General features: G+C 33.4%; 1 protein-coding gene across 6 annotated transcripts in view; it reads left to right on the top strand.

Moving 5' to 3' along the window:
- The window catches only part of LRP1B (LDL receptor related protein 1B), a 1876014-nt gene that overhangs the window by 1617691 nt on the left and 238035 nt on the right, over positions 1-20288 (top strand). For all 6 annotated transcript variants that reach the window (XM_073241389.1, XM_073241391.1, XM_073241392.1 and 3 more), the window contains exons 56-59: positions 894-1077; positions 4938-5023; positions 10470-10592; positions 12414-12595. In XM_073241389.1, the coding sequence (XP_073097490.1) occupies positions 894-1077; positions 4938-5023; positions 10470-10592; positions 12414-12595 (575 nt within the window). The remainder of the gene's footprint in view (positions 1-893; positions 1078-4937; positions 5024-10469; positions 10593-12413; positions 12596-20288) is intronic.

The raw sequence follows: 20288 nt of genomic DNA, 5'->3' as shown, positions 1-20288 counted from the left end.
CATCTTCTATAATCATTTCCATAGGCTACTTGTCAGGAACTGAATATGCAACTGAAAGCCAGTGACCAATCACACCACCTAGTTATTTTATGGAATGCAAATATGTATATTGCATGACATTATGCTCAGAATTGACATGCCAGTTAGTAAATATTGCATATTATTATCAAAGAGTAATACAGAACTTAACAGAGACGTTGAAGAAAAGATTTTATGATACAAACTGATTTATTTATGGTGGGAAAGCTATGTTAATATTATTTCTCCTGACAACATCAATATGTTAGGTTTTGAAGTCAGATCCAGTCAATAATTATTAACTGAGCCTTACTTTGTGGTACAGCCTCAGCTCTCCTATTGGCTTTATTAGGCAACTTCATCTTGTGCCTCTAGATCTCTCATCGGTTAGCTAAGGATAATACCTACATCATAGACTTCTGTAAGGCTCTAATTAAATAACATGTGACAACATATGACCATAACTTACTATGACAGCATAGTAATCTTCAGAGCTCTACACAGGGTTAATTCTTATGAGTATTAAAGTTTTCTAAAAGTCCTGTTAAAAGACAATATAAATGCAGTTGAAAAAGAATAAAATAAGTTGACTATCTAGTTCTGTTTTCTTTGCCATTCTCTAGCCATTCGGCTTCGGTGATGTCAGTTAACTTTGTAATCTTGCCAACCTCAGATGATCAAATGAAGAATCCTTTTTTAACTATAACTTTACTTAATTTATGCAATTCTTATTAAAGTTTAATTGCTGAGGGACAGAAAGACTTGACATTACCTATTCTTAAGTGCTGTTCTTGCTTGAATCATGCTAAAGATAGCCGATAGGAAAAGACAGTGATGACGATGTAAATTGATTATGCTTGTTTCTTATTCTCCAGTGCAAATGCTGGCCTGGATTCCAACTGAAGGATGATGCTAAAACATGTGTAGACATTGATGAGTGCTCTTCAGGCTTTCCATGTAGCCAGCAATGCATCAATACCTATGGGACTTACAAGTGCCTCTGTACAGATGGGTATGAAATACACCCTGATAACCCAAATGGCTGCACATCACTCTCAGGTACCAAACTGAACTTGTTCACTAAGCCAACCTCAGTTACACAAATGGATCCTGAATTTTATAGCCATTCTTCCTGAATTCACTCCTATTTACTGTTTCTGAGAGGTTAAAATTCTTCCCTATTTATTTTGATATGGGAATCTGCCACTTTGATTTTTGTGTGCTGTTCACAAAATGCTCTGTTTGTAATAAAATTGCATTATGGTCTTGTGAATTATTAAGTGTTTTCTAGATTTTGAAAGTGTGCACAGGGAGAAGGAACTATCTCTAGCATTGCTTCCTGATGAATCATATAGGTAATTCTTAGGTACAGGTTTGCAAAGACCATTAAAGAGCCCTTTGTTATGTGTTGTAATAGCTTTTCCTTCTCCCCTACACAATATGCACTCATATATACACATCAGGGAGAGCAACAGGTCAATGGTACTTGTAGTAATAATGATGACAACAGTAAATCAGCTTTAAAGGACTGATTTCCAAAAGTGATTCAATAAATATTAAATTTCTGTTTCCAGTAGTATGTTTGACTTTGTGGATTAGAAAATTAAATAAAACATGGCTGATAATTTTAAAAATATTGTATTCCATTAGGGAAGGAAGTCATTCATACTGAAATGATACAAAGCAGTATATATTAATGGCCATTCAAATGGGCAAAATATGGTACATAATGTGTCTATATCCCCCTTACGTTGCTTTTGAGTATAATGAATAAAATAGTATTGCCAGGTTCTTAACTATAAGTGTGTTGGTGACATTTAATTTCATGCAATAAATAAGAGGAATAGGAATTTTAAAATTAGTTTTTTAACTGGTCAGACCTTTGCACATTATGGAGAGCAAAAATAACTCTTTTCAATTTTTCATTTCACTTTTACTTATTCTTGGAATATTCATCTCTGAACCAATGTGTATATTATTTGCAGCCTATTGTTTTATTTTCTAAACTACCTGCTTTTGGTCTTTGCCCTATTTGCTACATCATGCATTTAGTGATATGGAATAAGAAGAAGAAATAAAATCTCAAAACCAGTCAATGTTTCCATAACTTTAAACTTTTCTTAAAGGATTGTATAAAGGAAAGAAATACTAATGATTATAGTTTAGGTCAAATACACCATGTATCCATGATGTAATTGTTTGCCATTAGCAGTAATAATCAGGAAATAGTAATTTTGATACAAAAAAATGTGTTCCTGAAGTGTGAATCTTTTGCTAAAGAGGCTAGATTTTTTCCACCTCATTGAGATAAAACAGACTTGTAAAATGTGTAACTTCAAGCTGTACAATGTGCTGATTTGGTACACTTAAGTATTACAATATGCTTACCACCCCGTTTTAGCTGACACTGTCATCACTTAATGTATTACCATTTATATTTTTTGGTAAGAATATTTAATATCTCAGTAACTTTCAAATATATAATACAGTATCATTATCTGTAATCACAATGCTGCACATTAGATCCCAGGAAGTACTCACCTTCTAACTGGAAGCTTGTTCTCTTTAACAAACATCTCCCTACTTCCTCCACCTCTCAGGCTCTGGTCACTACCATTTTACTCTGTTTCTATGACTATGGCCTTTTTAGATTCCAGATATTAGTGATATCATATAGCATTTGTCTTTCTCTGTCTGACTTATTTATTTAGTATAATGTTGTCAGTGACCATCCATGTTGTCACAAAAGGCAGAAGTTCATTTTTTCTCAGGGCTTAATAATATACCGTTGCGTGTGTGCACACACACACCACATCTTCTTTATGTATTCATCTGTTGGTGACACTTAGGCTGTTTTCATATCCTGGCTATTGTGAGTAATGCCATAATAAACATGAGACTATGGATGTATCTTTGACATCCTGTTTCCATTCCTTTTGATGTATACCCAGAAGTGAGATGGCTGGATCATATTGTAGTTCTATTTTTAATTTTATTAGGAAACTTTATACTCTTTTCCACAGTGGCTCTACAAATTTACATTCTCACCAACAATGTACAAGGGTTCCCTTTTTCCACATCCTCACCAGCACTTGTTATCTCTGGTCTTCTAGATGACAGTCATTCTAAGAGATATGAGGTGCTGTCTCACTGTGTTTTTGATTTATATTTATCTGATAATTAGTGATGTCCAGCATCTTTTCATGTACTTGTTGGTATTTGTATATTCCTCTGGCAATTTTTAGATGATTGTATAGTTTTTTTTAATTGTTTGTTTGTATGAGTTCTTTATATATTTTGTATATTGAACTCTTATCAGCTATACGGTTTAAAAATATTTTCTCCCAGTCTGTAGGTTTCATTATGTTGACTGTTTCTTTTTCTGCACAGGAACTTCTTAGTTTTGTATAGCCCCCCTTATTTATTTTTGCCTTTATTGATTGTGCTTTTCACATAATATCCAAAAAATTATTACCAAGACGCTTTTTCTCCCTGTTTTCTTTTAGGATTTTTGTGATTTCAGGTCTTACATTTAAGTTGTACAGAACAGAACTACTTAAATATTGAGGTAGAACATAACTGACTAATTTTATATTTACAAATGTATAACTACATTCACAGAGATGGCAAGGTACCTTTAACTTTAGAAGTGATTCTCTTAAGTAGTATTCTAAGTCTCAATTTAGCCAACAGGAAGACTGGAGTGATTGATTTGGGGTGCTGCCATCACTGATGGAAGGGATGTCTGTCTAGCATGTGTGACACACATTTCTAATCCCTGACATATACACTAAAACATATAGTATCCCATATGTTATATATTTGTTGTGAAACTAAAGGATAAGAGGAAGAAAGTAATAATTTTGTCTATAAACAAACAGGGTAATAACTGTGTAAAATGATTTACAATAAAATCCACTTTAAATTATATAAAGTGACTACCTGTTTAATTGAATTTTTCTAATCATTGCTAATATTAAATTTGCTTACCTGGCAACTAAGTAAATGAGTATATCTTAGAAACAAATATATTTGGAATTACTGAACAAGATATTTACTAAATTGACCTAGGATAATAACAATCAAGAATGTGGTCAAATTGACTTCAAATTATTCAGATATGTATGCAAATAAATATACTATATAAAAAATTTTGCATATATTTTATTTAAGTATCCATTATACTTTTGCAAATGATTTCTGAAGAGAAAAACAATCTAAAAGTCTAGAGGATCTTTATATATATTGAGCATAGTTAGGTTCTTATTATTATCTTACCTAGATTCTAGAACAAGTGAGACACTAAAACATATTGGACACACCATAAAAAGGAAATAAAGACTATTAAAGGGTTAAACAAATCAGATTCATGAGGAAAGGTAAAATTGATAAACAAAGGTTATAGAACCTGGAGCTCAGAAATTATTTGAGAAGTTGTCAGGCAGATGAAAAAATCGTATGTAGGCAATGATACTCTTGGCTTTCCCCAAAGTCGTTCTGAAAGCATAATCTGGTTATTTGATTGTCAAGAAATAATTTTCTGACTATATGTATGTTTGTCTGGACTGTACCTTTCTAAGATAGGAGTAGCTTATCCTTTTCTGAAATTCATTAAAAAAAATCAGATATAACAGCAGATACTTTCCATAAATTCCAAATAAATAAAATAGTTTAATGTTCAAGAAAATTGAGGGAAAAAGAGGGAGGCATTTAGAATTTTGTAGATTTTCTATAGTGTCCGGGGAACTGCTGTCTTCATTTTATTATCAACTAAGGTGCTCACTATAAATTTTTTAACTATTTATCTCCTAAGGGCACTGAATTTGAATTCATATTGCTGCAGAAACTAAACTGAAACTAAGCAGAGTTGAAAACCATACATGTAAAAGTCTAATATGTATTTTTGGCTTGCTATTTAGATGAAGAACCTTTTCTAATTCTTGCTGATCACCATGAAATAAGGAAAATTAGCACCGATGGCTCCAACTATACACTTTTAAAACAGGTATGATAGTACCATGAATTATTTCATAACATTTAATATTGGCACTCCAGATATGCATTAGAGCTTTAAAAAATATCTAAATTTAAGTTTATGAAATGTTTAATCATGGATTCATGCATGTATGTATATAAGATTACCATTTTATTTTAATTGTCCAGATATCGCTCCCGAGTTGATATATCACACCATATCAAAAAAGTAAAAGATGCAAATTGCAACTAATGCAAGGCAAAAACTGTCTCAAGAATAGCTAACTTAGGGAAAGTATAAGCTTATTTTTTTAGGTGTTTTGTGCATTACCTAAATTGTTTTTTTCTCTCCTGAATTGTAAAAGTATCATTTCTGGAATTGCCTGTTTATAGAATCAGCAAATAAAACAGGATTGATGATCCCTAGACTTTAAAATTTATAATTATCAAAAGAGCAAAAGTGTGACTACAGCCCATCCACAGTTAAAAGGTCATGAGGCACATATTTTGGGTCTCACCCTCTTCATCCCTCAGCCCATCTACTTCAAGAGAGTCTGGGCTGATAAGTTCTGATATTTGCGTCCTATTATCAGAATTTATTTATATGTTATTTGCAATAGAGAGGTATAATTTCCATTTTATGGCGGGATAGAAAAACTGCATTGCTCACCTCAATTTTTTTTTTCCTCCCTATCCACAGTGGAAATGGCTTACAAGCAAATCATTAAAACCAGACTGATGACTCCATGGCCTGGGGAAATCACAGACAGTTAGTTACAGCATATTTTTAGTTGTCAGGGAAAATAGCTTCTTGGAAAGATTTAGTTTGTGTCTCTTTTCCTCTCCAAATTTTCTTTCCCCCAACTATGTAGTAGTGACATGAATATGTGAAAGCACTGTTTAGAACAAGTGTACTAGAAGTAAAAATATTTTCCTGTTCTTGTAGTATGTTTATTCCAGCCTTAGACAAAAGAAGGCGACTTTTCAGCAACATAAAGAATACCTAAACTAAAATTATTGTTGTCACCCACTGATGGAATCGTCTACTGCTATTGTTAGAGTTTCATTCATTTTGCTTAAGAATTTCGTGTTGTTTTAGTGCAAACAGTTATTAGTAAGTGTGATATTGCCTCTTGACAGTTGGCTTTTACAGCTTTCCTCTAAGTCACAGATCGAAAATGAAAATTCCACATGAAAATGTAGGTTTCTGGCTACTCATGAAAAAGTAAAGAGTTGTAGGAGTGCGGGATCACATCTGTGAGAGGCCACAATCCAAACTGTGTAGCTGCTGCCACTCTGGCATGGTGTCTGTGCTCCGAGTTCACTGGAGTCCCCAGACTTGCCATGTGCTTACCACATGTGTATGTCCCTTATTCACGAGCATGAAGTTTGGGTTTTTGATCTTGAGTATGGAATGTGCCAGCAATATCTGCTCTATCATACTGCCTTTCTCTCTAATTGTGAACCCTGAGGAAATTAGGTAAAATATAAAATACTTCCATATAGCTTATAAAAACCAAAGAAAAATTATTTCAATAGAAGGATTAGACAACTTTCTATTTAAGACATGGATAATATAAGAGATATGTCCTTAGGGAGAAAAGTAAGTGTATATAACTGCTTTATAATGGAAAGATTTTTTGCTGCCACATGTTTTTCTATATTATTTAACTTAATTCTTTTTTTTTCCTGTGCTGATTTTAAGCTGATATCAAAGTTACAAAATATTTAAAATAATCTATTTCTCTTGGAGTAGGTCTCCATACTCCCCGTAAGCCTCTTTACACTTCAAAATTAAGTGAGCCAGCCATTGATTTCCCTGTATGGTCTCTGGAAGAGGGACCTGGTAATTTTCTCTTGACTAGGTTGTTTTTGTGTGTTTGGTTTTAGCATTTCTTTTTAGACTGTATTATCTTAAAGGGAGAAATTTCTCTCTTAGGATATTCTATTTATAAGCTCGGCTGAACCACACATGTAACTAATAGAGCAACACTATTTGTTGGCTTCATGAAAGAACTGTAACAAAGTTTCAGGGACAGCAACTTGCTTCTTTTCTAACCTCGTGGCTTAAGACATTTCTGCTGGTATTGTCTGCTTTTGTTGTCTTTCATGGTTAATGTTATCAGAGATTGTTCTTAGTAGAGCAAAATGATTTTTTTTCTCTATGCATCATTTAAATGTATTTCATGTAACCAAACCACTTTAATATACACTTTCAGATAGCACTTTTTTCCCTAGTGGTATCATTTTAGACTACTGCAAATCACTAGGACCTCAGTAGGGATGAATTTCAGATGGTTTTTTTTAGTGTAGTGTTTATGGAAATGAAGAAGGAATGAGGAATACAAGAAAGCTCATGAGGGCTCTGAGCACTGCATCTTTGGAAAACATTTGTTAATGTGAGCACCGAGTAAGGAAATAAAGACCCCCGCCTAAATAGACAAGCTTACATCCAGTTTTGCCTGCAGTCTGTTTGTAATACCTCATTTATGTCAGGAAACATTTTTAACCACAATTGTATCATAATGTTATAGAAATTTTCAAGGAGTTCTAGGCAGTAGAAACATTTTTCCCCCTTAGAAAGTTCTGTCCATATATATGCAGAATGAAGTAGAAAACAGAAATAATTATCTCTCCACATTTTCTCTCAGTCAAAAGAAATGAAAAGATAATATCCTCACCTTAATTATTTGGAAATCTTGGGTGTATATGATTAGGAATGATTTACCTTAATATATTGAATTTTATTCTCTTTGTTATGGTCAGTATCTTTCTCAGGAAGCTTTATACCATCAAATTATTACAACGGGGAGATTTTTTTTCACCCTATATGTTCTAAAATATAGTTGTAGTAAGCCATCTATAACTTAAATTCATATACTACGTTTAGATAAAATACTTTAAAAAGTGGCCCTTTGTTTCAGTAAAATTGAATTGAGAAACAAAACACAATTTCTTAAATTAATCTCAGCTTGAAAGGGTACAAAGCTTCAGCTACAGAAATGAATGAACCAAATAGGATTTGGATGAAACCAACTTTAGCTCTGAAGCCACTGGGATAACTCTGGTTTTTAGACATTATTTTGCCCATGCCGTTGGCTGTTTTAACGTTCCTTGCATATGATTCTGCAAAGAGAGCATTGCCCTGTTTTCCATGGGGATTAAGGGTATAGCTGTAGATAAATGACCAGCTTGGCTAGATAGATATGTTAGAATTCAGAGTTTCAATTCCTCTGCATTTACAGCTTTAATTTATTCTAGTTGACATGCTAAATTTGGTATTGGATTTTCATTACCTAAATTGATTATTGTAAAGAAAGGAATAGGATAATTCTGTCATGACTGGGTATTGTAGGTAAATCTCTGTTCAAGTTTCTCTCAGTCTCTTCTCTGGAAAGTTCTAATTTATCCATTTGAATTGCCAGGCCATCATGGAACTCTAGCCCATTTACGTTATTCCTCTGGTGAAAAAATTATTTGAAAAGAAAGGATATTGTAGACTACTATTGAAATGAATTTATTGTACCATGTAAAGACCTTGGAATATATTCAATTTATATTTTGAAATTTGATTTTGCATAAATAACTTCCTAGTATGTATGCTTAAGTACATTTAGTCAAGGAGTCCTCTGGTCTTAAGCTTGTGATGAGTATTTAATGAATCTTTCAAATCTGTAACTGAATATTCTTTTTTTTTTTTAGCATTTCTTGTCATTATTCTTGGTTAATTTGATTAATGATGTTAGTAAGAAGTATATTTACATTTATCCACCTGGATGTAGCAAAGAATTTACATAGTCATGTTGTGTTTCTTGTTTATGACCAATGGCATGCAATACAGTGTGGTTAGGCGATTTCAGGTAAACTTTGTAATCTGGAGCTGAAGAAGATGAAATTGCTCATATCAACCCAAATAAAAGCAAATCTGAACCTATGATTTTAATACCAATACCACTAGAATTTAACACTGCTTAAAGAAGGGGGAAAAAGTCAGGATTTGCGATAATCTTTTCTAATTTACTTCTATACATAGACTATCCTAGTCTCAGAGTTGATTGGAAATAAATTAAGATCTGAACAGTAATAATTTAGCCTTCACCTCAGTCATAGAAATAAATTCTAAAACTAATGTAGTATTATTATTATTACCAAATTCTAAATTTTCAGAACGAATATGGAAACTGAACTCAGAGGTGGGAATTGCCATCCTTCCTTTCCCTTCTCCCCCAAGCCAAACCAAAGCACACACAAAAAACCTATCTCCCTGAAGACCCTAATCCTTACCAATAGGACTCCTTGTAAGTGATCCCTGACTTACTACAACTTTACAGTGAATGTTTTTGTGAGCAAGTTTACATCAGATATGTCAAAGGCATCTTGGAGCTTTGCCATGTGTCTGTAGTGTCAATTATTTAGTTGACATAATAATTTATATATTAATAAATCTATAAAGTCCCCAAGAATTTATATATTAATAAACCATTCAAGGCTTAAAAATTAGCACAATACAAATCTTGATCCAAGTTTTATTAGTCCACTGAGGTAATAAATCTGAACAGTAATAAATCTATGAGCCCTAACAATAGGTCAGAATTAAACTAACCCTATGCAGTCATTTGAACAATTTGACATCTAAGAAGATTCCCAGTTCCTGACGTACAATCCTCAAATCAAATCAATTAAACCACGGATCTGCCAAAACAGAGCTGTACTGCACAGATAGATATCCATTAGTTGATTTCATGTTCAGTTTTATTGCCTGATGAAAAATGCATAACTGTGGGTCTGAAGATAGGCATTTCTTTACATTTCCACTATGAGGAAGAAAAAGATGTTACTACCCAGTTCCTCTTTGGTCAAATACCTAAGCTTGTAGCTTTTAAATTCTGATATGGCACTATACTGTCTAAGGAACCACTTGATGCATGACGAAGAAGAGAAAAAGGACATTTACATTGTTGAGACAAAAGCTTTTGCAGAAAGTAAAATTTCTAAACCTTCTTTGACTTTCATTAGATGGCTATCAGGGCTCATCTTAAATCTTCATGGTTCTTCTGTCTTACCAATTTAGATATACCCTCTTTTCTGGTCACTCTATAGAAAAAATAATAATGGCATCAAATTTATACTTATTTAACATTAACTCAAAGTGAGAATCCTTCATCTTATGTCCCCAAAAGCAGGAATTTTTTTCTTTCCCTTTACTGGCTATTTACTTAAACTATTATTTATAACAATCCAAAAAGTTTTTGCCTACTTGGAAATATTTTCAAGTAGATGATGCAACATCTGAAATGCATGGTGTAGGGAAAGAGTAAACATGCAATGCTTTTAAAAAGAATTGGTCACAAACACTATTCATTGTAGTAACTATAGCTATGTTGGTTCAAAGGGAGACAGTGATTTTATGAACCCCTAAAACATTTTAAAACAATGTCTATTAATTATTATTCAATCATATTCTTTTTTACTTTTAGGGATTAAACAATGTTATTGCTATAGACTTTGATTACAGAGAAGAATTTATCTATTGGATTGATTCTAGCCGCCCCAATGGCAGCCGCATAAATAGAATGTGTTTAAATGGAAGTGATATTAAGGTAACTAGATATTACAATGATGGGATTTTTGAATAATTTATTGGTGTGGTTGAATTGAATGGAGAATGTTATTTGATGGTAATGATACAACTCATAGAATGTATTCAGTTGGTTTGAATTTCACATTTGTACAGTGTAAGTTCGCACAAACTTTAAATAGGAAATATGAGGATTTTATATCTATATGTTTCTTTATAACATTATTACTTGTGATAAGATAAAAATCAAATTGAGTAAATAAAATTTGGAGCTTTATTCAGAACCCTAGAAAATGGAATGGATGCTTTCAGCTTGAATGATTAGTGCCTGAGATTCAAATGTGTTGATTTATGTAAAAGAAAAAGTTGAGCCTGAGAATTTGTAACTGAAAAAATTAATTACTAGATTATAGATTGAAATTACAGCACTATTAAAATTAGCCTATTATAGATGGAAATTATTGAATGCATTCATGTAAAATCATGAATATTCTGATTAGACAGCAGCATGATTGAATACATGTCACGTTCGAGATATGAGCTATTTCGAACCATTTCTATGTTATCTTGAGTTTTAAAATAAAATTATTTGCACTGTATATATGCAGTAAAATGTATTATAAAGAAGGTAAAATTCAAGTAGATAGGACCCATTAATTACTTTAACTCTTTTGTAGCCATCTATGGTATCATACAGAAATTTTTTATAGGAACAATCAGTTTTGAAAATATTAATGAAACCTTGAAATGTGTGTATACCATGCCGTATAATCAGGCAATTCAAAATAGCTGTATGGAATGATGGACTAGACAATAAAGTATCAGAATATGATACAGAACAGAGAAGCAGATAGCTTTATTTTTCAGTAATTTAATTATTTGACAATTTACATAAAAACTGTGGAAGTTACACTACTCAAACTTGTTCATTTTTTTATGACATTTCCAATTTTTAGTTGCTTTTATATTTTTGACAATACTTTAATATTTTTAAAAGATACCAGTTCTCTACTGCCTGGCCACCACTATCCCATTCCTGCTTTAAATCATGTCATAACAAAGGGTCAAGAAAATGCATCTTCCCTTGTGATTACTAATTCACTAATTTTCATTTAAACTCAGCAATGCCAATTTTTCCAAATTTGGGGAAAAGAAGAAAGGCCTTGTAATTCAGTATAGATTGATTGCTGAAAATGTTCATGTTGTCACTTTTTATCTTTACTATCTATAGCATTAAGGAAAGGAAAGGAAAAGAAGAATTATAAAATAAATTATACAATCTCATTAGTGTTTTTTTGCTTCTAACTATGTATGAGTGTGTCTTTACTTCCCTTTGGTTAGGCTGAAACACTTAGTGTATGTCCTTGGTTGTGTTTTTTTCTCTAATTGTAGTAGGTAATTTAAATAGGGACAGAGCAGTTGGGAGAGGGTGAATGCTATTAGTATCTCTGGCAGAACCTGTTAAAGATAAATAATACCAATAATTATGCATGTTCGTATGTATATATACATGTGTGATAGATTTATTTTTGCCTCAGATTTTAAAAGGACAAGTGACCTATAACAAAAATATGATCAAAAACTGCAGCCACCCAACAGTTTTTTTATTTTGGTTCTTCCTTAAACCCATATATAATTTCTAGGGGCCTGGTTACATATAATGCAGTTACTCACAAACAGGTAAATAATTGTTTTAGGATAAATTGTTCTATGTTTAATGCTTATCTAAATTCCATTTCTAATGTTTAAATAGAATTATAAATCTGTAAAAATCAAGAAGCAATTGCTCAGTTCTTATTCTAGGCATTTACACTGTTAACTTTTAAAATTCTTGTTTTGTTAGGTAGTGCATAATACAGCTGTCCCCAATGCACTTGCTGTGGATTGGATTGGAAAGAACCTCTACTGGTCTGACACAGAAAAAAGGATTATTGAAGTATCCAAACTCAATGGGTTATACCCTACTATCCTCGTTAGCAAAAGGCTGAAGTTTCCCAGGGACCTGTCTTTAGATCCTCGAGCGGGGTTTGTAACAAACATTGAAGATCTTAAATTACAGATTATGACTGTGATTCATTCGATGTGCTAAATCCTGTTCTGTGGCTTTTTAACATAGAAACCAACATAAAGTGTAAATGTGTAGAAATTCTTATTGAGAAATCAAAAATAGAAATGTGACTACCACAGTGAAGGAAAAAATTAAGTTATGGGATGATTTTACAATATTTTCAAAAATCTTAAATACAACTATTTTTCTAATGTAAAACTGTGTTGTGGAAATGAATAAAATGTACAGATTTCTACAACTTAAATTTGTTTAAATCTTGGAGGAAGGGCAGACAAACAAATTCTTGGATCATGTTTTCCAGTAATTGTGGTAGTCACAAATAGGGATGATGTAATTCTGGCACAACTTTAGAGCAAAAGACATATCATGATTATTCACGCATTCAAAAGGAATAGCGTAGTGGGAATATTAGGAAAGATTAATATTGGAGCTGTGTTTCATTTGCATTTGTTTGTGATAGTGGAGAACAAACTGATCATATGGATTAAGGACAGTAGGTTGGAGATTTCAGATGAGGGATAAACACACATTGCTGTCCCAACGCTGTCTGATGTATGGTTGCTGAAGTTCTATGGATACAACCATTATCATTCATTTTCAATTATGTTGTTTTGGTAGGTAGAGAAGGCATGTCTTTCCCCCTTTTTTTCCCGCTGTAATTTAGAGTGATTACATACCCCAAATGACCTCTGTAGAAGTTCAACCTACCCAATATGCTTGTTAAAATAGCAAATTTAGAGAAAATTTGGTTTTTAAAAATAGAAGTCATTCACAGTAGCAAGTTTTATGGTAACTGTAATGCTCTGAATTTTCTGCTGTCTGAATTAATTTCACATAATGTTTCACAAAATCACTGCTTTTATCATACCATTTACAAGTAGATTTTACTTCCTGCTAATGGATTGTATTTGGGTCCCTTAAATTTATAGTTGGCAAAGAGATCATATCAGAATATATTTTATAGCTTAATTTTAAACATTAATTTGGGTAAAAGCAATTCCTAATAGGAGAAGACTTACACTGTAAATACTATTCTGTTTCCAAGATAATGTGTAAATTTTAACTTTTGGTTATATAGTTATATAACCATTTTGCTACCTTTTAAAATATTTCTTTACCATAGCAGCAGAAGTTTTGAAAGATTGTCAGTTTTATTATAATTGAAACAGAGTCAGAAGAGATTCTGTTTCTATGTATGTTGCAAGAAATAATGGCTAGACATGCTAAATTTGGCTATCACCATCATTCTTTCATAAGAATGTGGATATTTTAATTCCTTTGTTATTTTATAAAAAAAATATTTGTTTTTGCATGTCTAAACGATTGTCCTTTTCTTCAAAATCAATATGGATGTCATAGCTTCTAACTTCTTACTATTCAGGATGCTTCATTTTTCTAATTTAAAGAAACACTACCTGCTTATTAATATAGTTTTGTGGAATTTCCTCTTTAAAAGCAAATACTGTGCCTTAGCCTATTGAACACAGCTGAATCTAACTTTAAGTTTTATTTCTTCCAGTTTATAGTTATTTCCCCATAAAGTGAAAGCAGCCTTAATGTCATCAACATAAATCCATCCATCAAATGTGTCAATTACAGCAGAACTACTAAATTATTGTAGATGTTACGAAAGACTCTCTTGATTTCATTTTGGATAATATTTGGATTGTGATATGGAGATGCCATATTACAACCAAAGAAACAGATAAAACTTGGATCTTTCTATGAAACATTTAAAGCCACCTATTCTAACAAATAAATGTAATAACACCTTTCTGTTCACGCTATTTTCCTAGTTCCCCAGAGTAAGACAGGAGGATTTTAGCTTTTGTGAGATGAGCTTTAGGATGAAAACTCCTTAAGTATCTAAAATATTGTGTAATCCTGTTTAAAATATAGCAGATTAAAATTTAAGATTATTTAATAAAAATGCAATTGAATCTTTCTACATTAGAATACCATTGTGATTTGCACATGTTTGAATATGCCAATATTAATACCCCCTGTTTCCTTGGGAATTGTATTTTCTGTCCTGAACTTTAGTAAGAGATGGTGCCAGGATTTGTTTAAGGGAGGCAAACATCATTGAACTAATGTAATGAAGCAACTAAATACTAAGGAGGTAGGTTTTTTTTTTCTTTCTATCTTTTAATAATAGTAAGCCAATTGGCACAATAGCAGTCTGGATATGGCGGTTACTAGGAACGGTGAAGAAGATACAAATAAGACAGATCATCTTCCTTGTGGTTACATTTAAATTTAACTGGAATCCAGTTATCCTAATTATCCTTTTACCTGGTTTTGTTTATGAATACTGTTCTAATTTATCATAAATTTGGGGTACTTAATAACATTTATCTTCAATATTTATAACAGTTTTCATTTATGCAGAATATGTGTATATGTATATATGCACTGTAAAATAGAATACAAACTATTATTAATGCTAAAACTATGCTGAGCATAATTTTATCTTTTTGAATGATTAAGATAACTTAAGGTTACCATAATAACAAAAGACTATTTTAATAGATGGTAGAGTGAATGTGTATGAGACTAGTTAACAGCAAATAAATTCATCTACTCATTCACTAATTGAACTCATGTATCTTTAACATTTAGTAAAAAAACTGGCACTTGAGCAGGAGTATGAAAATAGAAGTCACAGTTCCTGTCTCCAAGTATTTCACAGTCCCTTGGATAGATAGATGAGTAAATAACTATAATACAGTGTAATAATTCACAAAGAATTTAGAAAATGTTTTTATCTTAACAGATCAGAGACAGCTTACTGGACAAGACTGATGGAAAATGAATTAACCAGGTTGTGCAGTGCACTTCAGAGCAGGGGTATTTCAGGCAAAAAGAACGAACTTTCTGGGAAAGCCTAGACACTTAGAGGAGCATGACACTTCCAAGGAATTGTGAAGAACTCATGTGACTGGAACAAATTAAGCATATATTATTGTGCAAATCTGAAGTCAGTTGATGAGCTCAGAATACATCGAAAGTAAACCCAATACAACAACAAGAAAACAAACTGTTTACAAGGCTTCTGACTTAGGAAAACAAATAGAGGAATGATTTCCCTATAATATAAGGAATACAGGAAAGAGGCAGATATAATAAAGGAAAATGAATGGTTTGTAGACATATGAGATTGGGAGCTCCAATATAATAATATGATAATGAAGATGATCATTTCTCTAGTATTTTATGAATTAGAAAATTGTCTCTGAATTTTATCACTTTATATGCTTGTGCTGTTTACTCAGCTTCAGAGGAAGATATGCTTATTGTTACTATTATCCTTATAGTGTAGAAAACAGCATTCACTTTCAAAATGACCAAGTGACTTTCTCAGGATCTTTTAGGTAATAAGACAGTAAACTGGGGATTTAAACCAGTTTTCAAGCTTTGGCCCCATATTACCCTCTGACAATACATTAAAGTTTCAAATAACAAAATGATCTTTGATCTTGAGAATGTTTATCAAGAGCCACTCAAATAAGGGATAACGGGGGAAAAATTATACTTTCTTGCATTTTAACAATTTAGTTTGTTTACAAAACTTAATGTATAGATGATAGGAATTTTTTTAGAAATAAAGAAAACTGCTTAAATCATTAGGTGCATGCTTTATTTATTTTTATTATTTTATATTTTTAGGGACTGGGGAAACATTTTATTTTATTTTTATTTTATATTTTATTTTGGTATCATTAATATACAATAACATGGGCAATATTATGGTTACTGGATTCCTCCCATTATCAAGTCCCCACCACATACCCCATTACAGTCACTGTCCATCAGCATAGTAAGATGCTATAGAATCACTACTTGTCTTCTCTGTGCTATACTGCCTTCCCCATGCCCCCACCTACATTATGTGTGCTAATTATAATGCCCTTATTCCCCTAGAGCATGTTTTATTTTTAAAGTATATTTTCATTTGTTTTCATTTTCTATTAGTCTATTAGCAATATCCCCCCCACACACACACACACACAAAACCAATATTAGGTGCTATTTTGAGTTTGAAATATAATTTAATGAAAATATATTGAAGGGCACATTATATGTTTAGTATCTGTATCCATTATTGCCAGTATGGAAAATAATAATGCAAACAGATTTGGAAACTTTTGTCTCTTGACTTATGTTATTCTTTCTTCCCAGAATGCCCTTCTGCTTTGTCTCCAATTGGAATAACTTCCCATTGTTCCAATAGCAGAAGAAAATACCACTTTCTCTGTGGAACACTCCCCAATTTTTCCTAAGTAGCCAACACATCTTTCTCACATAATGCCATGTGACTGGGCTTACATTATTTTATTTATTTATTTTCTATTGAGGTATAATCGACATATACCATTTATTAGTTTCAGGTGTATATGTGATTATTATTGGTGTAAATGTCTATCTTTCCATCTAACAAGTGAGTTCGTTCAGTGTAAGGGTCATGAGTTAATCATTGTCTATGTCAAACACAGAAACTCTTTAAATTCACTTTTGAAGGATATAATAAATAGGCAATTGAATATACACAGTACATACATAGGGTTGTAGCTACAGGGACATTATACCTTCATCCATGCACAAACCAATATATTGGTATGTAAATAACCTGTATGTTTCAAAGACAAGAGGCATAAGGGAACTTTTGTTGTGAAGAAATGAAAGGCATATCAGTTAGGAAAACTCAGTTTCTGATTTCTGTGGAGAAACACAGAAGTATTTCAGTCAACTACACTATTAAATAAAAAAACCTTTTTCCAGATTTGAGAGGATTAAAGATGGCAGCATGAAAGGTGAGACAGAGGCATCCTCTTAAAACTGCATATAATATGAAAATATAATTAATATAACTAATCCTGAGAAAGCAACAGGAAAGAAGACTGGGGCAGACTGCATACACCTGGAGAAAAGAGCAGTCCTCATGGAACAGGGTAATGTACCAAAGCTGTGACCCAGCAGGACCCAAGCTCTTCCCCAACCTCAGCTCACTGGCAGGAGGAAGAGAAACTGAGCAGGAAGGGAGTGGAGGACTGGAACTGCTGAATACCTAACTCCAGAGAGCTGCTCTGGGAGCAGAAACCTACATTTCATGGTGCTTGCCTGATACTCTTGAGATTAGGGGGTTGGAAAGCTGAGACAGGCAGAATTCCTGGGCAGACTGAGATTCAAGCTGCTTGTGGAAAGCAGGGATCCATATCCAGCTGCTCTGGGACAAAAGAAAGGTGGGCGGTCTGGGAGACTTTCTAACAAAGAAGCCCTTAGCAAGACAGCTGCTAAAGGAGCAAGGACTGCACAGAGCTTACTGCTCAGGAGAAAGGACAGGTAAACAAAATTATCCAGGTGCACTCTACCCTGCAGGTTGGGAGCTTTCATGATCTTCAGGTGCTCCAGCTCCTTGGTTGGCTACACAGCTCCAAGGACACCCTCCACAATAGGCAGCCTACTGTGCTTTTCTCCCGGTCAGGCCCACCTGGGTCACAAACCGGCAAACCTTACCCTGGCATTAGACCAGCCAGAGGGAAGATCTTTCTACAGCAACTTCAAACGCAAAGTATAGAGGTTTATACCTATGTGCTCAGCCCACTGGTTCAGGAAGTTGAGACAGGCATAGCAGCTGGGAAGCAGGACACAGCTCTTTCCTCCCCCCAGGCACCAATACCACTCCACTGCAACCCCGAACATTGCTCCAGGGGCTGAGCAGCTCCAGAGAGTAGAGCTTCTGGACACTAGAGGGGCCATATACAAATATGAAATGCCAAAGGAACCTGGGTCAGAGTAAAATTATTAATACAACTCCTGAGAAAGATTTAAATGACATTGACCTCATGACTCTTCCTGAAAGGGAGTTCAAAACAAAAATCATTAACATGCTCATGGAGGTATGGAAAGATACTTAAGAACTTAGGAATGAATTCCTAAATTGGAGATCCAATCATTGAAGAGCACAATGGAGGATATTAAAAGCAGATTAGATATGGTAAAGGAGACGATAAATGAAACAGAAACTAGAGAATAGGAATACAAAGAAGCTGAGGCACAGAGAAAAAAGGATCTCTAAGAATGAAAGAATATTGAGAGAAATATGGGACCAATCCAAATAGAACAATATTCCCATTATAGGGGTACCAGAAGAAGAAGAGAGAGAAAAAGGGATAGAAAGTGTCTTTGAGGAGGTAATTACTGAAAATGTCCCCAATATGGGAAAGGAGATTGTCTCTCAGGCTAGGGAGATGCACAGATCTCTCAACACAAAGGACCCAAGGAAGATAACACCAAGACATATAGTCATTAAAATGGTAAAGATCAAGGATAGGGACAGACTGTTAAAAGCAGCCAGAGACAGAAATAAGATCACATACAAGGGAAAGCCCATCAGGTTATCATCAGACTTCTCAACAGAAACCTTACAGGCCAGAAGGGAGTGGCATGATACATTTAATGCAATGAAGCAGAAGGGCCTTGAACCAACACTATTTTATCCAGCAATATTATCATTTAAATTTGAAGGAGGGATTAACTAATTTCTAGATAAGCAAAAGCTGAGAGAATTTACCTCCTACAAAACATTTCTACAGTGTATTTTGAAGGGACTGCTATAGATGCAAGTGTTCCTAGGTTTAATAGCTGTCACCGGAGGTAATAAAACCACAGTAAAGAAAGTAGAACAGCTAATTACTAAGCAAATGCAAAATGCAAAATTAAATTAACTATCCCCAAAGTCAATCAAGGGATAGACAAAGAGTACAGAGTATGATACCTAATATATAAAGAATGGAGGAGGAAGAAAAAGGAGGAGAAAAACAAAAAAAAAGAACTTTTAGATTGTGTTTGTAATAGCATATTAAGTGAGTTAAATTTTACTCATAGATAGTAAGGAAGTTCACCTTGAACCTTTGGTAACCACGAATCTAAAGTCTGCAATGGCAATAAGTACATACCTATCAATAATCACCCTAAATGTAAATGGACTGAATGCACCAATCAAAAGACATAGAGTCACTGAGTGGATAATAAAACAGGACCCATATGTATACTGCCTACAAGAGACTCACTTTAAACCCAAAGACATACACAGACTAAAAGTGAAGGGATGGAAAAACATATTTCATGCGACTAATAGGGAGAACAAAGTAGGAGTTGCAGTATTTGTATCAGACAAAATAGACTTCAAAACACAGAAAGTCACAAGGGACAAAGAAAGACATTACATAATGATAAAAGGGTCAATACAACAAGAAGATATAACCATTATAAATACCTATGCACCCAACACAGGAGCACCTACATATGTAAAACAAGCACTAACAGAATTAAAAGGAGTAATAGAATGCAATGCATTCATTCTAGGAGACTTCAACACCTGACTCACTCCAAAAGAAAGATCAACCAGACAGAAAATAAGTAAGAAGACAGAAGCACTGAACAACACATTAGAACAGATGGACCTAACAGACATCTACAGAACTCTGCACCTAAAAGCAGCAGAATACGCATTCTTCTCAAATGCACATGGAACATTTTCAAGAATTGATCATATACTAGGCCACAAAAGAGCCTCAGTAAATTCAAAAAGATTGAAATTGTACCAACCAGTTTCTCAGACCACAAAGGTATGAAACTAGAAATAAA

This window comes from Manis javanica, chromosome 7 (assembly GCF_040802235.1).
Source record: "Manis javanica isolate MJ-LG chromosome 7, MJ_LKY, whole genome shotgun sequence".
NCBI lineage: Eukaryota > Metazoa > Chordata > Mammalia > Pholidota > Manidae > Manis > Manis javanica.
Note: the sequence above shows the minus strand (reverse complement) of the source record. Positions and strands in the feature narration are given on the sequence as shown.